Here is a 24,035-nt window from a genome sequence, read left to right on the forward strand (position 1 = left end):
ATTTTGTTATTAGTAGGAATTGAATCCCATCACTTAAAGTTAGGGAGAAAAAAATTACCAACCAAAAGATGGTTCACAGGTTCTCATAAAAAAAGTGAATTATATTATATGATCGTGGCTTCACATATATTATCATATGAAGATTTTTACTATCTATGATAAGAATTTAATTTTGAAAGTAGATGGATCTTGAAAAGATGATTGAAACAATATATCGTGAGAATTAAAAAGAAAAGAGAAGCTTGTGGACACCACTTGGAAATGAACACCTTCTCTTTTTGGTCTGCCGTTGAAAATGAGTAGAGGCCGCCATCATTGGTTGGAATGATGTATTAAGGCTAATGAATTGGATTAGAAACAAACATAAAAATATTAAGTTTTGAAGGAATTGATTAAAATATGAATCATGGGTTATGACTTTCGTTTTCAGAACCATATTTTTAATGGCTCGTTGAGTTATTGTTTGGTAATGCTCACGTTGATGTTTATTTTTTAATTGAAAATTTTGGCACCGCATTGGACGGTGGTTCCCAAATTAAATCCACTTGAATTAAGAAAATTATAGTTAAATTGAATTGTTATTCATGAGAGCGATTTGGTTTAACAATTAATATTGTACGAGGTACATATATATGAGGGTTAAAAATGGGGAGTGAACCAATTAAAAATGTAAGTGATGTTAAAAAAATTAAGGAAGTTTTTCACAATTAAAGATAATATTTGAAAATTTTTTGATGCAATCTTTGCATATCTCTCTTTCAAAGACATTTTTTTTTCTTAAAATACTATCATTATCAAACAAGTTCATAAATTTTAAGAAATAAGAAGTTGTACACCATTGGCAAATCAAGTGCAAGGTCCAGTATTTTGTTTAATATGGTGACTTTTATCCTAAGCACCTTTGGCAAATGCCAATTTGGAACAATATTTATACAATTAATTATTACTTTAATACATGGTTGATGAAGCTTAAGCTACCTCATGCATCATGATCAACTAGTAGGCTAAAAGCTAAAAGATTTTCATGGTCAATTTCTTCCATGTGAAGCACACAAAAACTCCAAAATTGTCTCCATTATGGGGGTCCTTCTGCTTGTTAAATTAGTGAATGGTCATGATCATTCAATTAATGTCCGGCCCTTAACAGATGGATTTTGCCTTTTTGTATACAAACATCTTCGTCGTCATTTTTGCAATCTTTCAAATTGGCCTTCCATGTCTTTTAGCCATTCTCAGTCTCCCAAATTTTCAATCTCCCATTTGTAGAAACCTACTTTATGTTGAGACACAAAATTAATTATCAATTAATCCTTATTTGACTTTGATCTCCTTTCAATTCTTTATCATCATTCTTAGTCACAGAAGATTTTGTGAAGATTTCATTTCATATAAATATTTTTTTTTTCTTTCTGAACCAAACAAATTCCTAATCCAAACTCTATTGTTAATCCTCATATTATCATATTCTTAATCAATGAAAATATTACATATTTGAGCTACATGGGATGAGATCATAAAATTTGTGATCCCCACTTAGATTAATTTCACTATTTGTTTAGTCTGTGAGCATATTATTAAAATCCTATTTTATGGACTTCAAATGGGAAAATACCTAACATGTGTGGTACCCAAATTCGAGTGACATTTATAGATAGATTAGTCAATAATTATGGTTATTAGTTTACATGTAATTCAATTTCAATTAGAAAGAACCCGTGGAACAGATATATGGGTCTCATTTTCAATGACATGGGGAAGTGATCAAAATTGAAGGCACAACTTCGTGGGGTCCAATATAACATGATTTCTGGATAAATTTTTCCAAAGTTTAGGTCGAATACTTTGTATTTCCGTATTCAAAGATGTAATTAATCATGATTTTGGTCCTAGTTAGAGGAATGCCTCTTTCAATGTTTTGATTGTTATTGTTTGTTTGGAATTACAGCATATGCACATGGATTCTGATGCCCACGTGTGTCGCTTTTGGTCTAACTTTGCACATGCCAGTGCGAATAAAGTTCTTTACATATACTGACAAATTAACCTAATGTTTTTGAGTAAACTTGATTGAAAAAGAAATTAAGTTCCCAAATAGCTACAGTTATAGGATAAAACTTATCTCATTGCTCACTGCTTCACTTGTGTCTTCTTCTATTTCCTTTTCGACGTCGTTATAAGATCAGAAAGTTATAGTTTTCGGGATTCTTTTCACCATTTTAAAAATTAATGATTTCATCAAATGCAATTTCAAAATCTAATTTAAAGCCTAAAAAGAATAAAAATTCAGAGGATGTTTCCTTAGTAGATATCCATGCGCCTAACAACCCAAACTCAAGAGCTAATTTATGAGCTGAGAGTTGTCCATATCAACAATTACTCTTAGTTGATGTGATAATCTATATCCCGGCGAAATGTGCTAATGAATCCTGTAAAATGGAATTGCCCATTGACATGGTAATGTGGGTCCTAATTACAGATTTAGGGTCCGTTTGTGATTATTTTTTCGAGGCTTAAAACTGATTTTAAAAATTTAAAAATTAATTTTAATGTTTAGTAAATAAAATTAAAATAACTTTTGTCAAAATCAACTCTTCCAACAACTGATTTTGAAAAGAAGGGAACGAGTATCTTTTAGATTCTGATTTTAAGAATCAAATTTATCGTTTAATACAATTCCAGTAATATCCTTAAAATCATTACCTAAACCCAAAATTATCCTTATTCAAATTGGAAACAAAATTAATATTTTAATAAATTTTTATTATAATTCATCAATGTAAAAATGTATTAATATCAATTTGTTGGTCGAATTATTATTAAATTTGTTTCACTATATTATAAATTTAATTATCAAATTTTTAAGATAAAAATAAAAAAATAAAATCAATATATTATAAATTTTATTTTTAGTAAAAATTATTATAATACACAATTAAAAATATTATATGTACATATTTTTATATGTATATGTAAAATTTTTTATCTTACATTATGTAAATTTTAGTCATTTATTTTCTCTCAACAATTTAACAGTAAAATTTACCAAATGTCCATAACTGTTTTCAAAACTCACAGTACTTTTGAAAATAAAATTTACAAAATACTTAACTGATTCTCTTCACAGCTGGTTATTTCTACAACATAACTAATAACAATTATTTTAGAAGTTACAATATTTTTAAACTGATTCTTTGTTTTGAAACCATATAGTCAATGACCTATAATTTATACTTAAAAATTAGCTCATGTGTTCATGGATGGCCAAACTTATACACTTAGCTTAACAACTATTCTCAATGATGTGAGAATATCTCCGTTTGTGATGGATTTTATTTCTAATTTTACTTTAAATTGACAATGACAAAAAGATTGTTTGGTAACGTGTTCCATGAAACCAGTTCTCGGAAAATCAAATGTCACATCCAAAAATTTTTAGTTTCCAAGTGACAATTCTCGAGCAAGTAGTAGTACTATATACTTCAGATTCATGCTAGTGGAACTGTCAATTTTCGATCACATGACCACTCGTAAAGCCAGGCGAAATGGTCCCTATTTCTCAAGCACTATTTGCCCAAGAAAAGTATTGATCTGCTTGATAAACAACAAATGTATCATATTTTCGGCAGCCTGTGATCTCAATAATTTGACCAAGAAAATACACAACAGCAAGGCAACATTTTCAAACAACAAATGTATTGTTACGTATAGGCCATGGATCACAAGCACAGTACACGAAATTGCTGAAAAAGACTTGCCATCATAAATATATGGCCCATGCATATATAATAATGTAAAGCATGCACTATGCATGCAGTATTTTAACTGGTCGATAGCTTGCTTTCAAATTTCAATCCAACAAGCAGATGCTAACCATTCTATTTTAGTGAATAATCTTATTCTAACATTTATCAGTATCCGTGGACTGTGGCACCCTTAAAAGTTTTTTTTTTTCTAAAGAATAAATACGAAAAATGCTGTACCTTATGAAACCATGTGGTCTGTGTTTGATATAAGCTTGGAAAGTTAGACACTAAAGTGGTCCACTTGATTTATTTGATTATGCATAAAGATATAATTTATTGAAGGTTTTATGGAAATAAAATGATTCTGACCCAACATTTTTTATTCATACTTTCTCCAATGTTTCATCTTAGGTTGGAACAAACAAATTGGGTTATTCAATTGTCCATTTTTAAATTCTTGAGAAGCTTCAAGTCCTCAATTTGTTTTTGTTTTATTTATTTGTATGCATTGTAATAAATTTAGTTTGCGTGGGATGTAATTCGGTTACTTTAGTAATAATATAATTTTCTAAAAACTCATTAAACCCCTTAATATTTATTATCAAAAACGCTAATATAGTAAATTTTTCTACAGTCATATTATTGGAACCAATTAATTTTATTATTATTAATAGGTTATAACTTAATAGAGATTTAGTACAAAATTATTATTTTGACTTAATTATCTTTAATGCAAGCAATGTAGAGGTAAAATGTGTGCCACGTTGATAATTAAGTAATAGAGTACGTCAAATCTAATGTATAGATATAAATGTAATGAACGTGCAAGCTTAAAAGAAGCACATGTGGCTGATTTCAAAAGCAACAACAGCTGCTTGCTTCGACTAAGCACATGCATGTTTCACTTGTGTGCTTGTCGTGCATGCTTGAAGTGTTTCCCCTATTTCTCACTACTTGAATAACCAAACCAAAATAGAGCAAACCGGAGAGAGGAAAATAAGAAAAACCAAGAGAAAAGAGAAGAAAAGGAAAAGAAAAGAATAAAAGAAATAGGACGAAAGAAAGGAAGAAGCCGAGAGTGGGAAATGAAGTTTAGAAGTGGAATTAAGAGGAAATATTGCGGGAAATAGAATTGGGCATTTAGATATATATTCAGTGAGTTAAGGGGTAATGGGTTTATGAAATTTAAGTAGTTATTATTTAATTTACCTCCTACGTATAAGTCTTCATATAAGTTCTAACCGTTAATTTTTTAATCTTGTATTTTTGGAGAAATTCAAGAATCTAAAAACCCACAAGAGGCCCAACGACCTTGATTGAAACAAGATCTGTGAGTGAATACTATTATTACTATTATGTATATTGTGAAGCATTTATGTTTGATAATATGATTTAATATCATGTTATGATTATATGTACGTATATTATATATTTGATTAAGTCATGAAATTTGATTGCCAATCACCTTATATGTACCCTTCCCCACAAGCTCTACGCATGTATATTGAGAGTTATATCACTCTACATGTGCGATGTAGTTAAATTCCGCCTGTTATTGAGAGGTTTTTCCCCCATTTTACTCATGCGATGATGATTCCGGCAAGTATTGAGAGTTATTTCCCATGGGTACTATTTGATGCAGTTTTGTCATATATGTATGTATGAATTCCATGTCTGTTGATGTATGATATTTAGTGTGGAGTTATGTCACATGATTATATATAAGCACTAGTACACTACTTTATTATTATTATTATTATTATTATTATTATTATTATTATTATTATTATTATTATCATTATTATTATATATATATATAATTACATTTACGCCTTTTCTCCCAGGATTCCATAGGATTTCGTGCAGATTAGGAATCAGAAGGCTTCAAGGAAATTTTTCTGTTTACAGAATAGTTCCTGGTCTTCACGATTAATTTCCCATTCTTCTAAAAGAATTTTTCTTCAAAAGAAACATGTAAGATTATATATATATTCTGATTCCTGATTCCCATAGAGAGAAGAAGAGAGAGAGAGAGAGAGAATGGAGATTCAGAGAGAGAAGAATTGAAAAAATCTTAGGAGTCTAAGTCTTCCTCCAGATTTATATACAAAAATGTGTTTTATTCAAAGAAAAATCTCTGATTTCTGATTGGATGGGCTTTAGTGGGTATTTGTTTTTTATCGAAAGAATTTTCATAAGGCAAATCTACGAGATGTTGTTTTCTGTTCCAAAAAGCAGATGGTATATATATATATATATATATATATATATATATAATTTTAGTGTGAGCATATATAGTGAGACATGAATTGTACAAGTTTTAAATATATATTTTCGGATGAGACACATAGGTAGTTATGTGTTTATATCAGAGACCATTTTTATATATATTCATGAATTAAATTTGTGTCCTGATTTTTAGTTATTAATCCGCATGATTCGCCTCGGATCCGACATATAGGTCGGGGCGAGTCGTGTCAATAAGATAGTTTAAAAAAACTAATGCATATGTATATCATCTATGTAGTGCTGAGAATATCTAAAATCATCTTATTAAAAGTTTAAAAAATAAATTATTGTCCCAAACATTTTTTAAAAATATTATAAAAAATAAATTATTGTCCCAAACAATTTTAAAAAAAATATTATCAAAAATAAATTATTGTCCCAAATAATTTTTTTAAAATATTTTATTCCATCTTAAATCTTTAATGTAATATAGCATATAGTTTTTGCATTATGTAGATAGTTATTACTATGTAGACGCAAGTTCTTTAAGATGAAAGTTAGAAAAGTTATAACTTATTGCAATTTAGAATTTATTATTATTTATAACCAGCCCAACTAAGACCAAATTTTTTTGTAACTATATAAAAATTATTTCTGTATAGTGTATTACTATAAAGAGATTTTACTGTAAAATGTTGACAAAAACAACATTAAATTGGGCCTAAATTTAAACCAGATCTATATTCTTTATTATCTTATTACATAAAACTATCCTAAAATGAATTATATGTCTTCAAATCTTAAAATTAAATGAAAAAAAAAATTGTCTTGTCTATTTTTTCTACAATGAGTAAATAGTTACGTGGTTCTATTCTTTATTGTTTCGAATGTGACAAAAATGCTATTTTTTGTCATTAAATCCCTTATTTATTATAAAAAATGCTAATATAGTAAATCTTTTTATAGTCGTGTTATTGGGACCAATTAATTTTATCACTATTAAGACGTTATAACTTAATATAGATTTAGCTACAAAAAATTTTATTTTGACTTAGTTATCTTTAATGCAAGCAATGTAGAGGTAAATTTTATGCTACATTAATGATTAATTAATGGAGCACGTCAAATCTAATGCTTAGATATTGATAAGATAGACAGAGTTTCAAAAAAATTAATTCATATATCCATCATCTATGTAGTGTTGAGAATATCTAAAGTCATCTTATTAAAAGTCTAAAGAATAAATTATTGCCCCAAACAATTTTAGAAAAATATCTTACTCCATCTTAAATCTTTACTATAACATAGCATATAGTTTTTGCAATATACAGATAATTATTACTATGTAAATGCAATTTAGAATTTATTCTTATTTATAACAGGTTCAAATTAGGAACATAATTTTTTATAACTATATAAAGATTATTCATGTATAGAGTATTATTATAGAGAGGTTTTACAGTAAAATGGTGACAAAAACAACAATAAATTAAGCCGAAATTTAAACTCAAGCTAGTTCACTGTTGTTTTTGTTGATATTTTGTTATTAGTATTCTTTGTTATCTTATTAGATAAAACTATCATAAAATGAATTAGATGTCTTTAAATCTTAAAATTAAATGAAAAAAAAAATTGTGTTATCTATTTTATTTACAATGAGTAATTAGTTACGGGGTTCTATTCTTTATTGTTTCAAATGAGACAAAATTAGGGAATGGTGAAAAAAAAAATGAAAATGCAATTCCATCTTTATCATTTAATGTGGCTTAAACTCGCAGCCATTTATACTACAGAGTGAATGATACAAAAGAAGCATGATGGTCACCATATAATGGCCACCGCACTTTTCATATTAACTACATGCAAATTGGCAGCAGTATTTGTAGATATTTATGTTGTAATTGCAGTGATTTTGGCTCATATTGGGCTTATTCATTGTCATCATATGATTCTTACAAAAACTTGTTAAATGTTTTACACATCTTTTTTCTTTGATATCTTTTTACAGCAGCTAATATTACAAGTTATATGCAAGATGAAACGGTATGAGGGCGACAATCTATTTAATTGTTTATACCCCAAAAGAAAAAAAAAATTGACTTGCCTAAACATTATAAGACTATTGAAAGGATGGCTAGGCTACAACTATAATCGGAAAAAAAAAATAGTTTCCATTAAATGAAAGTTAATAATACTGCATGCTAATTGGATATTCTTTTAAATAATAATTTTGATAAAAAATATTAATAATATTATACGTGTTTTTATCATATAATTAATTGAGATGTTTTTTTTATTATATAATTAACTAAGATAAAATGAATATTTCTTCTAAACCGAGTTTATCAAACATTTAGTGTTGTAACATTTAAGTTATAATAGCCCTACCACAGTACCAAATAGAACCTCATCTTTTAAACTAAAGTCGAAAACTCAATGACCCTACGGTCAATATATATATATATATATTCATAAATATCACTAAAATAACTCGGTTATGAACTCTAAAGAAAGAAAAAAAAAAGGCACGAACGTAATAGTGTTTGCAAAAAATTGAATATGTAATTCATACCGAACATTTTCATGAAACATGCCCAAAACATATAAACCAATTTGAATTATATATCTTTCTCTTCTAGATATATGGCTTAATTTCCTCTCGAACAAATTATACTCGACAGTAACACCACATGCCAAGACACAGAGGTAAAGGGATGCAAAGATCAGAGAATTAAAGGAGCATTACAATAAGCTGTTTTAAATTTGTTCCTTTATTATTTTCTAATAACTGGCATTTCCATCACAGCACACTTGCAATCAGCCGATTTTTATCTGTTGCCGTATTGCAACAATGCAACATATATAGCTCTCTATATCAGTATCCATTTTCACTTTCTTCTTCTCCTTAATACTGTAACAATATTAAAAAGAAATGTTGGAATGTATTTGCCATCCATGTATACTAAATAACTTCATACATGGCACATAAAGTATTGACTGGAAAGAAGGAATGTAAAACATGAATATAAAAAATGTTGACTTGTAGAAAAACTGAAGAAATTAATGATCATTAAGAAAAATTTGTATTTCACTCTCATTGATTCATGGTAACACAAAGGCTGAATTTTTACAGATTGAAAAGATAAAAATGAAAATGATACATTTAACATGATTTTGATAACTGAACCCACTAGAGGCTATCCAAGGGATTGTTTCCCTGAATATTAGCAATAAATTTTTGTATTGATTGGCAAAATTTGTTTTTGTCTTTTGTTTCCATATTGAATTTGATTCTTCAGAATAACAAATATATAGTTGCTTCAGCCATTCCAAAAACTTTATTATGACTAACAAAGAATTGACATTAAGTACCGGCTGCGATAATTTAAATTTTTTGAAACCAACATTGCAAAATGCTTTAATAAACCCTAGAAGCACATGCTACAGACATAAACTCTAGATCTCCAGAACTAAGGAGCATTAAGCATCTATCCAAGATAAAAGTTCTATATGAAAATCTTACCTATCATTGAAGGCTGCAGCAGGCCTTTGAACTTGCTTACCCACCAGCTAAATTGCCTTGTACGTTATCGGATGTGAAAGCTGCCTTGATCAAGAAAGCGGTCTCCGCTATGACTTTAAAAATCGTTTTCACTGATTCCGGAGGTATGTATTCCTCAGTGGACGCTAGATCAATAATGTGAAATGCAATAGTGAGAAGGCTTCCAGGGACATCACCGTGACCATTCAATGGTGGCCTATCAGGTAAAATGGAAAAGCCACAGGGCAAAATGTTCACAATTTCAGGGCTACCACCATTAAGAACCCCAGACATTGCAAGGGCATCAACCGGTGCGTATATCACATAAGAGCCAATATCATCGCTGAAACTTTCTTGCAAGTAAAAAATTTCGACCTCCTCTGGCGTAGCCTGTAAATCAATAAGCAAAGTTTCATTCACTTGTTTGAACAATTGGAATTTTGATTAAACTGTACATGTAAGGAGTAAGAAATATGGTAACTCACATTTACTTGCAAGATCGATACACGGTTCTCTGGATTGTTACCATTAATGACGTATGCAAGTTCTCGAATTATATGTCCAAATAAACGAGTATCCCACTGCATACCATGTCACAGAACACAAACAATGTTCAATGGAGTTTCAAAATTGAAGGAAGAGAAGTTCAATGGATAATCAGGTATTGTTATTGAAGCAAAGTTCATATATTCAAGCAGCTTAGTGTTGATTAAATACAACTCAATATGCATGATCAACAATACTAGGTAAGAAACTTTTAGACTTGTTCATAAAACAATCAAACAAGGATCGTGTAAATGACGGTAGAAAATCATCTCCTTTATAATATCCCCTACCGAGAACTCCTAGTTAATAATTAATATCACAAATTGACCCTTCAATATGATGAGCATTCCACAATGGCCATGAGAACAAAACCCTAAGAAAAAAGACCATCAGAATAAGAGATTCCATGAATGAAACATCAAGAACCATAATTGAAATATAACCTTGGTTCGAGACTTCTCATCACGAAGGAAATCAAATAGTCTCTTTGGTGGAACAGCAAGCCTGATGGAAGTTGTGAAAACAATCTTGCTACTAGGAGGCATTCCGGGAACAGGTATGCTGCCCTTGGTCATTGCCCTAATATCTTCAGCTCCTCTTATAGGTAATGGCATCCATTGATTTTCATTACAAGCACTAATGTCTCCCCAGAAGCTTCTTGTCATTCTCTCAGCCAACTTCAACAGACTCTCTCTCCCAGCTTGAGGTAGTAATACTATCCACAAAACAAATCAAGCCTTATAACTTTACTCACAAAAAAAAAAAAAAAGAGGCAAACGCATTCTTCAATAAAAAAGGTTTCTAAAGGGAATTACATTAATCTTCGACAAAGAAAATCTCTCTTTAACTCGTCTTTAAGACATAAGTGAACAAAGTTCGTAAGAATTAGAAGACATATTGAAGATCTTATAGTACTAAATTAATTACCGCCGTCATGTGTAGGAGCAGTTCTTGCCCTTAGAGTAGCAAGCCATTGACAATGTCGGATTAGAGCAGCAAACCAACGCTTTGCACTAAATGTGAAACCGGAAATAACTAGAGGCCGATAAATGCTCTGAACCAATCGATTATCCACCGCCACATGCTCAACCCATATAACCTAAGAATATTGAAGATCATGACATGAGATAAGCAACAAAAAATAAGCTTTAATGAAGTATCTTAAGTAGACTTAAAAGTTGTGTAAGTTAACAAGTACATCTTGATACCTTAGAGCATCCCTCAGGCATTCCCTGAATTAAACAGCCCGATGGCCTTCTTCGGAATCCTGATGCCGGATAAGGGAATAGATTTTCCAAAGAAACATCAACAACACCCCATGTCCCATAGCCTAGCTGTTTGCAGTACCTCACAAAATGGCTCTCGCGAGTAGGAACAAGTGCTGTAGGTAGATGAAGTTCCACAGTCATCTGAAAGAATCATATTAGTCACTAAGCCTTTTTTTTTCAAAAAAAAATTGAAAACAGTCAACTTCTTAGGAAACCAGTGAATGAGTAAATGCATTTCCTTGTATCTACAAGAAATATGGTTGCGGTAATCAAAGTTCATTGTAAAAACAATTTAGAAGTTGCATATTCCAATGGGAACCTTTATTCTCTTTTTCTTAATGTGAAACTTTATGAATTTTCTCACAAGATCATGCAATAGGGAAATGAAGTTGAACTGAAAGACTTAAGTTTGAATGCAACTAGAACTCAACTTTAGTTAATTGATTGTAATCACCATTTTGCTATATGAAGAAACAGAAATTTCTTATATGATTAGAAAATTTGAAATTTCTCAATGCATGCACTACTTTCTCTAGTAAAATTTTGCATTCAAATAAGGGAAGTGAAACTCATCTAACAACAAAATTACCAGTTGCAGTGTGCCATCATAGTTCCCGTCCACTCCTGTTGATAGAACCTGTAGTAGATTTGCTCTTGAGATAATATTTGCAAACACTAACGACCACTGATTCTGATTATCAAAACAAAACAAAAAGGAATTTAATTATGGCTCAAAATTAATGACACGGAAAACTAATTAACAAATGGGAAAACCCACCACATCCATTAGCCATTCAACAACACTGGCTGGATTCGTACTAACTAAACCTATTTGGCGTGAAGCTTCAGCGTGAAGATGTTCCTCTTCAAGTTCCTTAGGTAACATAGGCCTATCTGTACATTCAGATGGAGATTCATCGTTGGGCTCTAAGTTAGGCAAACATTGAGGACCTCCTACCTCAACCATTCTCATAATTTCCCTCAATGTTGCATCAACACTTCCAAATTCCTTCATATGCTCGAAGCCATTTAGACTTTCACCGTCTCCATCGATATGCCATAGAGTTTCTCCCTCGAGGGCCATTTTCAGTAGCTCCTCCATTGCCGAAGAGGCAAGATCAGTGATTCTGGTCTTGTTTGTATCGGCAGACACTGAAACGGCCATAAGTAGGTCACTTGCTCGGTTCATCTGATCACTTGTAACGTTAGTTGATGCTCTAGAATCAGGTGAATCTTGTGGAGAAGCGCGAACACTAAGTAAAGGGGAGCTGGTATCTTCATCATTTTGATGCACATCATCAACCTTGTAGTCAAGGCAAAGATCATACAAAAAATAAAAAGTTAATTACATATATAATCCAATACGAAGATGCTTGTAGGGTTTTTCATTAGAAATTTTAATGACCATATAGTATATCTTACGGTCATGTCTCATGAATGTTGAATAAATATGAATTAAAACATGAGACTATTCAATTACAATTAAAAAATTTGGTAGCGAGGTTACAATTAATGTGTCAGTTGATGCAGCGAGCCTTTTACCACTTACCCCTATATTGACATCAGGCCGTTCAAACCCTAATTGCCCACTAACGTCCATCGCATTCTCATCACCTGAACTCCGAAAACCTTCAACAAAACTTATTTTGATACCCAAAAAAATTAAATCAAACTAAAGAAATTAGCATTAACATGACATGATAAACAAGAATTTCTGAAAAAGATAAACTAAATTATTATATAGAAAAAAAAAGTGTAATAATAATAGCCACATATGTGATATGTCTCAATTTATTTTCAAAGAACTCACATCTCCATGGCTCTTAGTTCACTGTTCACGTCTTTGTCACGAAAATGATCATCGTGTTTGTCCATATGTTTAATTTCAACTGTGACACATCATAAATTTGAGTTTGGTTAATTTGGTCATAAAGCTCATAGTGATACTTTTCTCTCCAAGAAATCTAATCAAAATGAACAAAAATAACTTGAATCAGAAAATGATCTCAAAAGATCAAACCTAAATTAACAACAGAAAAGGGAAAATTCGGGGAAATGCTTAGGATTCATGTTGAATCTACACAAACATAGAGTTCATTTTTCAAAATTAATGTACATTCTTGCATTAAAAAAGAAAAAGAAAAAAATTTGAAAAGAAAAATAACGACAGAAAATTAATCTAATATCACATAAACATACATGATGATCATCAGATGAATATCAGCAGAACAGATTTATCACTCTCTAGAATACATCGAGATATAAAATTTTTTTTTTTTTGGGGATAAATATGATATACAGAGAAATTTTGTGTCACTATGCGGTTACTGCATGTGTTGGGCACGCAGAAAGGAGTAGAACACCAACACTGCCAGGTAATAATAAGAAGTTGAAAAATAATGTTGTTGTTAGGATTTGGTGCCTACGTGGCAATTTCTCTCCTTTTTTTTTTTGGGGTTTTGATTGGTGGATCGTTTAATTTGCTTAGGTGCTTCGGTGCTATTACAGTTCCGTCACTCAGTCACGCTCACGAGTGCGGGCTTCAGGTGGGATTTATGTTGGTGGGCGATGATATTTTGACCTCCTGGAGTCTGAAATCACCATGAAATCTTTTATTTATTTAGTTTTAATATTAATTTTTAGTAAAATTTTATGGATAATAGTAAAAACATGAATCATATCCTCATCCAATCAAAATAAATACGGAAAAATAAGAGAAAATATCCACCGTCCACTTGATTTTGTCAACTTTTTTAAAAATACACAAATCTTAATTTTTTTGACTGCACTCCACCTAAAGTAAGGTTTTCTTGCATCCATCCACCTCCGTTTGCACGTGGTTAAGAAAACTAACGGAAACTTGATCAAATGACCATTTTACCCCAAATATAAAATTATAATTTTGCCCTAAATAAATGTAAAAAAAAAAAAAAAAGAGTGGCTAGCCGAAACCTTACCCCCCAAACTTAGTAAACCCCTCCTCTATTTTACTATCCTTGCTATGGTCGCCCGAGCCCCTTGCTTCTTCTTCTTTACAGCATTTTCTTTCTTATTCTCTGTCTTAGCCTCCAAAGTATCGTGAGAACTAAGCTCATTACCACCAAACTGATGCTTCACGTCACCACTCCTACTGCTACTTCTTGAATTTCTCCGCAACGAAACAGACCTCTCTTGGCTCCTCTTCTTCTTAACACCCTTATCCTCAATACCCACAAACGAACTATCAACCTTCTTCTCATTCACCTTCGGTTTCTCTTCAACTTCTCTATCCTTTCTATCTCTTTTTTTACCATAAGCATTCTTGGATGTTGCTTTAATAGAGCTGCGTCTCCCACACACCACCATTGTTGGACCTCTGTTTAGGTTTAGTAACAGTAATGGGTTTTTGCTTACAAAGCATATCGGTCATTTCTTTAATGACTAGGGCCTGGAGGTCTTGTGCTTGAGAGCTTTTTCTGAAGAAAATTACAAAGTTGCTGAATAACAAAAGGAGATCTTTAAAGAATTTTTGGAAACAATTGGAGTAAAACCCTCTGTCAAGCCTGGATTGAATTGTTCCAAGATCAATGTGTTGTAAACGACGTCATTTGGGGCTGCTCTGTTGAAATGACCGATTTGCCCCTACGACATCAGTAATATTATAACGAATTCCAAACGGAAGTAGAAAAGTGAAATAAAACGTAACTTCAAGGAGATTCCAGCAAAAAAATAAAAGAATTATGTATTTTTAAAAAAATAAAAAAAACGGATAGATAGTGAATATTTTTTTCCCAAAAAATAATTTAACGTAAGCTAATTGCAACTTTATAGGCCCAAAAACGAAGGTTAAATGATTATCAAAGGGCTTCAATAATGCTTCATAACATTTTATAACCCTCCAAATCGTACGGAAAACTCTCTATGAAATCTGCACAGTTTCTATTCATGTAAGATAAGCAGTCCACTCTTCTTGTTTAATCGTCTGATAAGCAGTCCACTCTTCTTGTTTAATCGTCACCCTTTCTCCAAAAAAAATAAAAAGGACATTGATCATTCGTCACCCAGCAATGGCCTATACAGTAGGAGGCTGATTACAGTGTAAGAAATTCAGGTAAGTTTTGTCCAAGACAATAAACCAATTGTTAACTGAATATAAATTAAAAATTTCACATAAAAGAAGCTCGAAATGATCACAAAATAAGTATTTCGAACCTTCAAAGTCATGTGGTACAACATTAGGAGGGAATGAAAACTTTTCACTTTTCACTCTAGGATGTATCTATGTAGTATACAAGTAATAAGATGCTGAGGGTGAAGAAGAAACCGATCAATATCTACTCTGGAAGCTCCAACAAAATCTGGAAACTCATGAGATGTATCTTTCCTACAAACAGGCTGCCATTATTTTCTTGGAAGAATATCTGAAATTGTAAAATCACGGAAAGGTGGACCTGAAACATGGAAAAAAAAAGGCATTAATTTGCAGATGGCAAGAATTAGAAACCTTAACCTCATCTCATCCAAAAATATCAGATGAGCCGATTTGGAAAGAACAAAGTGTCTGGCTTATACACTTTTCCACTTACAGGTTGAGTGTTGTCCAAAAGACTCTCTAAATGCTAGGCATAAATATTTTAGGAACAAAAGTAGTCCTTATATAAAATCTATGCCTGACCTTTTTGGTCTCCAAGGATGTAAAATGGAAAATGTGCAACCATCTTTCTTCCGCCTTCACTCCAGTTGACAGTTCCTGGTTTCTGGATGTCATGTTGTGAAGGTCTTGATGGCCCCAGAATAGACAAACAAATTGCAGGGTCATTCATTAAACCCAAGTAATCACGAGCACGCTTCCATACCCTTGCATCTGAGATCCGAGATCGAGCTACCTGGAAACAAATACCCAACTTAATGAGTTCTAATTGTATGGCAAGAAACATATTGCAGATATGTAGCACCTCTCTTGTGTTTCACTAGCAAGCATGAACATGTAGGTTTTTTTCTTAAAAGGGATATCATAACAGACGATAATTAAAAGTAATAAACAGACCTTGCCCAAGGAAACACGTGCCCTTGGTAATAATTCACGGTGATATGTGGCAAGCTTTGCAATAGCTGTAACAACAAAACATAAAAGCCTCGACTGTGATGACTTCCTGTAGTTTTCACTATCAGGGCCCACAGATGCTTCCTGCCTTAAGCCAACACTGCTTTCCAATTAAGGAAAAATGAGAGTCAGCAAACCTATCACAATGATCAGGAAGAAAAACTCAAAGAGCTCACATAGAGCTATTGAAATTTTACCTAGATGAAAGGTTTTCATACAAAAGTAGTTCTAAATTTTCAAAGAGCTCACGAGCTGCATCTTTGTGAGATGCACCACCTCCGCCGTGCTCCCCAATGGCCCAACACAATTGTAGAGCCAACTCCATCTGTGCAGGAAAACATTAACCAAATTGTTCTGTAAACCAAAATTCATTTCAGTCAAAGGGATGTAGCAACCGACCTTAGCAGGGCTATCATAGGCTTCTGCAAGTCTGTCCATTATAGGCTTCTGCAAAGGAGTTAAACTGAATTGTCATAAATAATAAAAGATGATGTGTTGGAATAGAATCTACCAGAAATATGGTTGGTGAAATGCACAGTTAAAATAATTTATAATACTTTCCTTGACAACCATCACTCAGATATTTTATCCGACTCCTGGCAGTGGAGGCACTGCCAGTACTATAAATGCAGACCCGTACAAAAGAACTCACAGCGAACTGCCATTAAATCCTCTGAACGTCTGGCTTCTCTAAAACAGATATCTAAGTTTATGGGCTGTTGGCAAGCAGAATTTCACAATCTCAAGAGAAGAAAACTCTAATGCGCAATAAAATCATGCCAACAGCATGAAAATGACAATCACATTTTCAATATTCAATTATGGAATTACTCATTAACAACAACCATGCAAAAGAAGTTTCCAAGTATAATTATGGATGAATGTCTTCAAAGTTTGTAAGTGTTAGTGACTCCTGATAAAGATTCCCGCCTTTTGCACAATGATCTGACAAAAGATTTGTACTTCAGGTTTTAAGTCAAATGCCCAAACATACCATGCACTGGAAGAGCTCTTGAATATCAAATGGTTGAAATATATAAATGATAAGATATCTACTATAAGGTAATATTTTGCGAGACGATACCTTCAAAAGCGCAATAAAATCTGGAGATCGCTGAAATACAGCAAGCAAGAATTCTAAGAGCCTTTTACGAACCTACAAGCATATATAAATAGAAAATATTAGAAGGCAACGGTCAAATAATAACAGTAACAATGAAAACAATTTATTATTTACCATACTTCAGTGAAGAGGAAAGAATTTATATCCTGTTGCAGGTGTTGGTGAATTACTAGATAATTTTCTTCTTTTCAGTGCATTTATGCATTGCCTACTTTTGGAAACCTTAAGCGGCAGAAATAAAGAACATGACCTTCCCTAAATATGCATAATCCAAGTTTGTGGATCTTACCAGTCCCGACATGTCATAAATGCACTGCTTCCAGATCTTATTATTGCTTTTGCAGTAAGCAAAAACTAAAATGGAATCTTAAAACATTTCCAAATATGGTAGTACCTCGTAAGAAAAGTTTTTGTCAAGGAACAGAGTAGCATTTCTTGCCATAAGCTGGGGAATCAATGCACAGATTAAGGCTGCCAAAGAGAGGGAAAATCTCAGAATTGCCATCACCTTGACCAGAAAGCAATACAACTTTTTTTCATTACAATAGCAATTTTCAGATTATTAGTTCATAAAAAGAGGAAAATTGCCCACATTAAATGAAGATTCACAGAAGTATAGACATACAATCATTGACATCTCGCAATGCTATAGCAAAATATACGTCCAGGAGCCGGGGCGTCATACTCAATATCTGTTTCAACCTATCAGACGGAGGGGCATTTATTGCAGCTTGTAATGTTGCAGCCATTCCAGGAGAAGCCCAGTGTCGCTCCTGATATAAGCATAATTACACTGTCAACTTATTTCACCCATCCGTCCACGAAAGATGTTCAACCCAATATGGAAAATGAAATAAAATCTATGATTTTATAGCTTTGAAACTGTATGTGAATTCAATTCAAATACTTATTGCATCCACTGATAGGGAAAAGAAATAATACACAAGTTGTAATTAAGAAAGGCTGCAACAGGTGGATCCAGAGAAGGTAAATAACCAAACTGAGATGACAGATGAATACATAAAACTGTCAAAAAAAAAGAAAAGAAGAAACAGAATATATGAGAATGCTCTTGATCTGTAAGACAGAACCATATTTCTACACTGTCAACAAGATGAAAAATTCTTTCATTGGGAAAATTAATCATTTGCATTTTCCTGGTAGCAAAATAGAAATAGACATGGAAAGAACCATACAGCAAGGCCATCATTTTCATCCTTCAGCAGTTCAAGAAACAGAGGATCAGCTACATCTATTGTATTACTATCCTCTGATTCAGAGTCTCCCCCTCCATCTGCTATGGTTGAACCAGTATAGGCTTCATCCATAAGTGCAAGCAGCATCTGCATTTATATGCATTTAGTAAAACTAGTTGCACTAAGCACAAATTTCTGGTTAGATCCATGTATTTCCAAAGGTCTCAAAAGTAACCTCAGGGGCCGTACTCTTCTGGATTGTAGCTATGCTGCTTCCAATTAATGATCCTGAACTCTTTTCTACCTTCTCCAAGGCCACAACTAAAACTAGTACAGACAAACAAGGGGTAAAAAAGTTTAAAATGAAGTTAGTTTTAGAGTAATGCTGCTTGACAATCCATGATAATCAGAGCCACTATCAAGATAACAAGATATCTGCTCAAAGGGCTTCATTAAAAAGGGGAAAAAGAAAGGGAAAGTGACTGGGGTAAACCACTCAGAAAACCCATTGCCTACTAGAAAAAATAAATATAATAAGAAAAGTTTAAGGAGAAGCAGCTGCTATGAAGTAAATATTATTAGCGTTTCTAAATCTTCTGACATTGCAACACTTCCCGATTTAGCAGTGGAAAATTTTCCATTGAAGCAGTATATTACTTTAGTAACCGTCTATGGGGAAGAAGAGAATTAATCCTACGGTAAAGTTTTATTTCTCAAACCCAGGCTTGGATATTTCTTTTTTCTCAAAGCCAGGCTTGGATATTTCTTTCAAGCCTATGAAATGAAACAAACTGTGCATTTATCTTGAACAGCATAGAATTGGCTTGTCTCATTTGAAGCCCTACACTTTCCAATCACATAACCTAAGAAAGACAGATATCCCTACTTTAATCGGGGTGTAAAAAGGCCAAATGATTGTGTTGGTACCACTCCACTAAAACATAGTAGTTTGTTGGTAAGCCAAATGTACAAACTCACTTGGCAAATCCACTAGAGCTGAAAGTAGAGGAAGAAATGATGCAGATGACATCACAGCTGGAAAAACCTTCAGGAATGCTTTTTCTAATCTGCCAAGCCAGATGAGTAAGTTGGTCTAAATGAGATAGTTTATCAGGAGAAAGCATCTAAACAGTGCTTTGTACTTTTTCAAACTATAATACATAATCAACGTTTTACAACAAAACCATTTATAGACCACAACAACACGGAAAATATTGATTAAGAACTCCAAAATCTCCATGTTCTAGAAATAAATTATGGCCTCAAAATTTACAGTTTATAAAGGGTATTCAGAAAAGGGAAGCCTTGATTGTTGCTTTCTCCAGAGCAAAGATTTCAGTTTAGCGAGAATAAAACCCAGCACCACTAAATTTTGGGGAATAAGAAACACAAAACGATAAAAATTGATTTTATCTAATAATTAAAAACAAAATAACAGTTGCAAACGAGAACTTACTTCTCTCCATTCCATGCTATTAGCTTTAGCAACAGAGGAAAGAACTGCAAGGAGATCATTAATATCAGACAGAGTTGCATGACTGTAATAGTGCTGATTGTATCTAATAGACCCGTACGACAATGATTTATATTGACTTTCCACTGTTCAATCAGAGGACCAAAGCCAAATGAAATTTCATCCAAAGCCAAATGAAATTTCATTTTCACATTATTTGAATACAATTGGGGTGAATTATTAAAGTTTTATTGCAAACAATTTTAAATGATGATAGGTTGAATATTTAGAGGTGTGATGTCCGGCCAAATAACAATTTTCAGCTCCGAATTTTATTAGGGATAGACCTACTCTTACAACATAAGAGCAACATAAATATTAAATCATACCTGTGGCAACAAGGTAGGGAAAGAACTCAAAAGTTTTTTCTTGTTCACATTTATAAAATCAAGGGTTGCTTCTGCAACAACAGGATCTGCAAACTCACTGTAAACAACATCAGAATAATATACAGGTGTGCTCTAATTAGATATTGCAAATAGTATTGCACAATAATGTTCAAACAAATCCATGAGCAAAAGCCATTACTTGTGTGCATATGGCCTATACTCTAAACCACAGGCAAATTATAGAAGGAGATTGATCGTCATTTTTCACTTTGGCTCTACTATTATCAGGAAGCTTGTTTGTGGTGAGCACGGATTTTGTTCTAGCGCCCAAAAATAATATTCTAAAGTTTTTGTATGTTGTCCATTGCTTATGTGCATATGGCCTCTATTTTACAATAACTCAACAATTCTAAAGAGGCAGTACTTTAACACCCATTTCAATGTCAATGCTCCTGCAAGGAATCTATAGGTATGGAGCTACATCAAAAAGTACTTTCACTGCTTTTCTTACTTATAAGCACTTAATTAATGGTTTTCTAAAAATATGATACATATTTATCACATCTTTCATCACTGTATGCAAGTGATGATCACAGATATCATTTAATGATCAAATTTATCCTTTACCGGCTCAAACATGAACGGAAAAACGTCCTTATACTTGGATCAGCATCATGTAGAACCACTTCCCCAAAATCAAGGAAGAACTGAAGAATATCCTGTTGTGTAATATGCAAACAACAAATTTAAGCAATATTAACAAAATGTAACTGGCAGAAAAAAGTTAAACCACAGGATTTTTATTTTTCTTTTAAAAAAGAACATTATAAACAAACACATGACTGCGATTGCTTCTGTAAATTGTTTTTGAACAAAGATACTTTTTATATAATCACTTAAAAACTCTTTTTGAAAGATCATCATCTATCAATCACTTCTCCAGAAGAACATGTAAGTGATCCTCTAAACCAAAAGAAAGAAAAGTAGTAAAAATACATTTTGATGCCAAATAGCAATTTTCTATTTGAGCATGAAGCTACAAATAGGCATAAAAGCACATTAGATGATGCTAAAGCATTTTTAGAGGAGCCAAAATCATTCCCAATTACACAACGAGCATACATAACTGAATCAGCCGAAGCACAGTAGGATTCTACTTCTAATAATCACAACAAGTAAATATTGCATAGAGATACAAAAAATTTTAAGCAAATTAAAGCTAAATACAGCAAAAATAAGTTAAAATAAATAAACAGAACTTGAGGGGGACGCAATACCAGCAAGAGAAGGCCATTGGAGGTGCGAGATTGCGAAAGCGAAGCAACGGATCGTTGAAATAGCTTGTTAATAAGCGGATAAACTCTGGCCACGAGGTCATCGTTTTTCTCCTCCTTACAGAGTTCGTATAACTTCTTAACCTATTCAGAAAGAGACACACAGAGAAGAAAAACAACTATGACATCAACCAAACGCACCGTTTAAATGAATTCGCGCGGGAACGAAAATTACGTACAGAGTGGAGAACGGAAGGATCGGCGGCGGGGTCGGTGGCGACACTGGAGTCTCTAGCGCTGTTCGATAAGTTTCGCAGATGGAAATCCCAGCCTCTGTCTCGATCGGACATTCTTTTTGGAACTCGAAAAGTGTTTCTCTTGTTTCCTGAAATCAAATTTTTGTTTCTCGTTTTTCTTTTTTCTCCCTTTTTTCCTTATTCCGTGTTTGTGATTTCAAAAATGAGAATAGGCGAAAGAAGTTTCCTCTGCCGAACTCGGAGTCTGTCTGGGAGACTTGTCTGTCAGTGCAAAATTCCCAGAATCGGCACCGTTTTCTGCTTCTCCATTGAACGCTGCGTTTTACTCCAACAAGGCGAAATTCAGCCCAGTGTTTTGATTGGGCCCAATGTGAAACCAAGTTTGTATTAGTTGCGGACCCGAGTGGAACTTTTACCACCGCTCAAAAATCCATGTAACACCCCTTTTGAATTCTATTCCCTAAAATACCCCCTTTTAATTTATAAAATTTTAATTCATAAATTAAAATCAATCATTTTATCAATAATATTTCACCCTAAAAAGAGTATTTCTTTTAAGTTTTTATTTATAAATGTATGCAAATCCTAAAATCTCAAATTATTTTCTTCTTGTCACATAATTTCTATCTCCATAATTCTTAATTCTTAAAAGTTTCTCAAAAAGAAAAATTTTCAATTAAAATCTGAAATATAAAAATAAATGATGAAATGAGCCAGATGTAAAAAATTATTAAAAGAATAATTTGTTTAAGTGTTTAATTGAAATTTTATTAAGAAGAGGAATTAATTTATTTTTAATTATTTAAGTAATTTCAATTAAAGACGAGTTTTATAACAAAGCTAGAATGGTGTCAAAAAGGCCTAATAATTATTTAGGTAATTTATTTTTAATTATTTAGGTAATTTCAATTAACGAGGAGTTTTATAACAAAGTTGGAATGGCGTCAAAAAGCTTAATATTTGGACCTGTATAGATATTAGGTCCAATTGTATCGAGTGAGTTTCTTGTAGGCATTGAAACAGTGAAAGAATTCTCTCATCTGTTCAACCAATAAAATCTCTTACGGAGAACAAAATGTCTCTGAGTCTCTTATTCAAAGTTTGAGAGAGTGAAAAAAATTTGGGTGTTATTGAGATTTGAGCATGAAATAAAATTAACGAGGGTGTGATGCTGGCAATTTAAGTAAATTTATATTTTGTAATCTGTGGGTGATGTAATTTGTTTTTTAATTTTCAGTCAAGGAATTTTATAAATTTTCACGTTTAAGTTGTGTTGTGGTTAGTTTTATTCTTTGTTTTTAAGTTTTTCTATCCGTTACATGTTTGACATACGGCTTTGGAAGATCTTGGGTCAAAATGGAACCAAATATATCACCCTAGCAGGCCAGCTCTAGGAAGGAAAATTGAGGCTTTTAAATTATACCCTTTATAATTATAATTCAATTAAATAATTAATTAAATTTATATGAAAAAATATTTATTTTATGCTTTTCCATTATGTTATTTAAGTTGTATAATTTTATATAATATTTTCATGTATCAATTTTTTTCTTTTTTTGAAAAGATATACAGAATCAGGTTAATTTGATAGATCTACAAATGAATAATCTTTGTTTTAGTTCAAAAAACGAATATAAGAATGTAAGCAATAGGTTGAAGACTAAGGAGGTAAAGAATATAACAAATATTTATTTGATAAATTTTCATGTACTCGTGATTTTACCACATAAAAGTATTTAAGCGCTCCATATAATCAATTGAAGAAACATGTTAATTTCTTCCAATATTTCAATATTATTTGAAATTATTTATTTTCTTAAAATTTTTAAACAGTATAAAAAATTTGGAGAGGAAATAAAAACTATATATCTAATAAAAATTAAACATAAGAATATTGATGTAGACTGTGAACAAAAGTACTTTCTAAGTTTTA

The 24,035-nt window shown here is 32.2% G+C and overlaps 2 protein-coding genes across 4 annotated transcripts; both read right to left on the bottom strand.

Annotated features, from left to right (window-relative positions):
• Positions 1 to 9,531: 9,531 nt before the first annotated feature.
• On the bottom strand, positions 9,532 to 13,187 carry LOC18054288 (homeobox-leucine zipper protein ROC2). The gene is made up of 9 exons (XM_024178474.1): positions 13,138 to 13,187; positions 12,877 to 12,967; positions 12,106 to 12,630; positions 11,917 to 12,018; positions 11,268 to 11,468; positions 10,987 to 11,158; positions 10,503 to 10,774; positions 9,999 to 10,094; positions 9,532 to 9,903 (listed from the first exon to the last, which is right to left on the bottom strand). Exons 1-9 carry the CDS (start codon positions 13,143 to 13,145, stop codon positions 9,532 to 9,534), a joined length of 1,839 nt encoding a protein of 612 aa, XP_024034242.1. The 5' UTR covers positions 13,146 to 13,187.
• Positions 13,188 to 15,124: 1,937 nt separating this feature from the next.
• On the bottom strand, positions 15,125 to 22,349 carry LOC18054289 (AP-5 complex subunit zeta-1). Of its 3 annotated transcripts, XR_002903917.1 has the most exons (18): positions 22,085 to 22,349; positions 21,849 to 21,989; positions 21,199 to 21,290; positions 20,572 to 20,668; positions 20,186 to 20,229; positions 19,708 to 19,796; positions 18,965 to 19,056; positions 18,730 to 18,876; positions 18,476 to 18,559; positions 18,159 to 18,306; positions 17,928 to 18,004; positions 17,495 to 17,566; positions 16,810 to 16,857; positions 16,608 to 16,735; positions 16,354 to 16,510; positions 15,982 to 16,192; positions 15,519 to 15,757; positions 15,125 to 15,393 (listed from the first exon to the last, which is right to left on the bottom strand). XR_002903917.1 is itself a non-coding variant. In XM_024177627.1 (17 exons), exons 1-17 carry the CDS (start codon positions 22,193 to 22,195, stop codon positions 15,708 to 15,710), a joined length of 1,788 nt encoding a protein of 595 aa, XP_024033395.1. In that variant the 5' UTR covers positions 22,196 to 22,349; the 3' UTR covers positions 15,438 to 15,707. The 3 variants fall into 3 exon arrangements, 2 of the variants coding, with proteins under 2 accessions (XP_024033395.1, XP_006452215.1); XM_024177627.1 differs by lacking the exon at positions 15,125 to 15,393 and having other exon boundaries at positions 15,438 to 15,757; XM_006452152.2 differs by lacking the exons at positions 15,125 to 15,393; positions 18,476 to 18,559 and having other exon boundaries at positions 15,438 to 15,757.
• Between the last annotated feature and the right edge of the window lie 1,686 nt (positions 22,350 to 24,035).

The sequence above is a fragment of the Citrus clementina genome, unplaced genomic scaffold (genome assembly GCF_000493195.1).
Source record: "Citrus clementina cultivar Clemenules unplaced genomic scaffold, Citrus_clementina_v1.0 scaffold_1, whole genome shotgun sequence".
Lineage (NCBI taxonomy): Eukaryota > Viridiplantae > Streptophyta > Magnoliopsida > Sapindales > Rutaceae > Citrus > Citrus x clementina.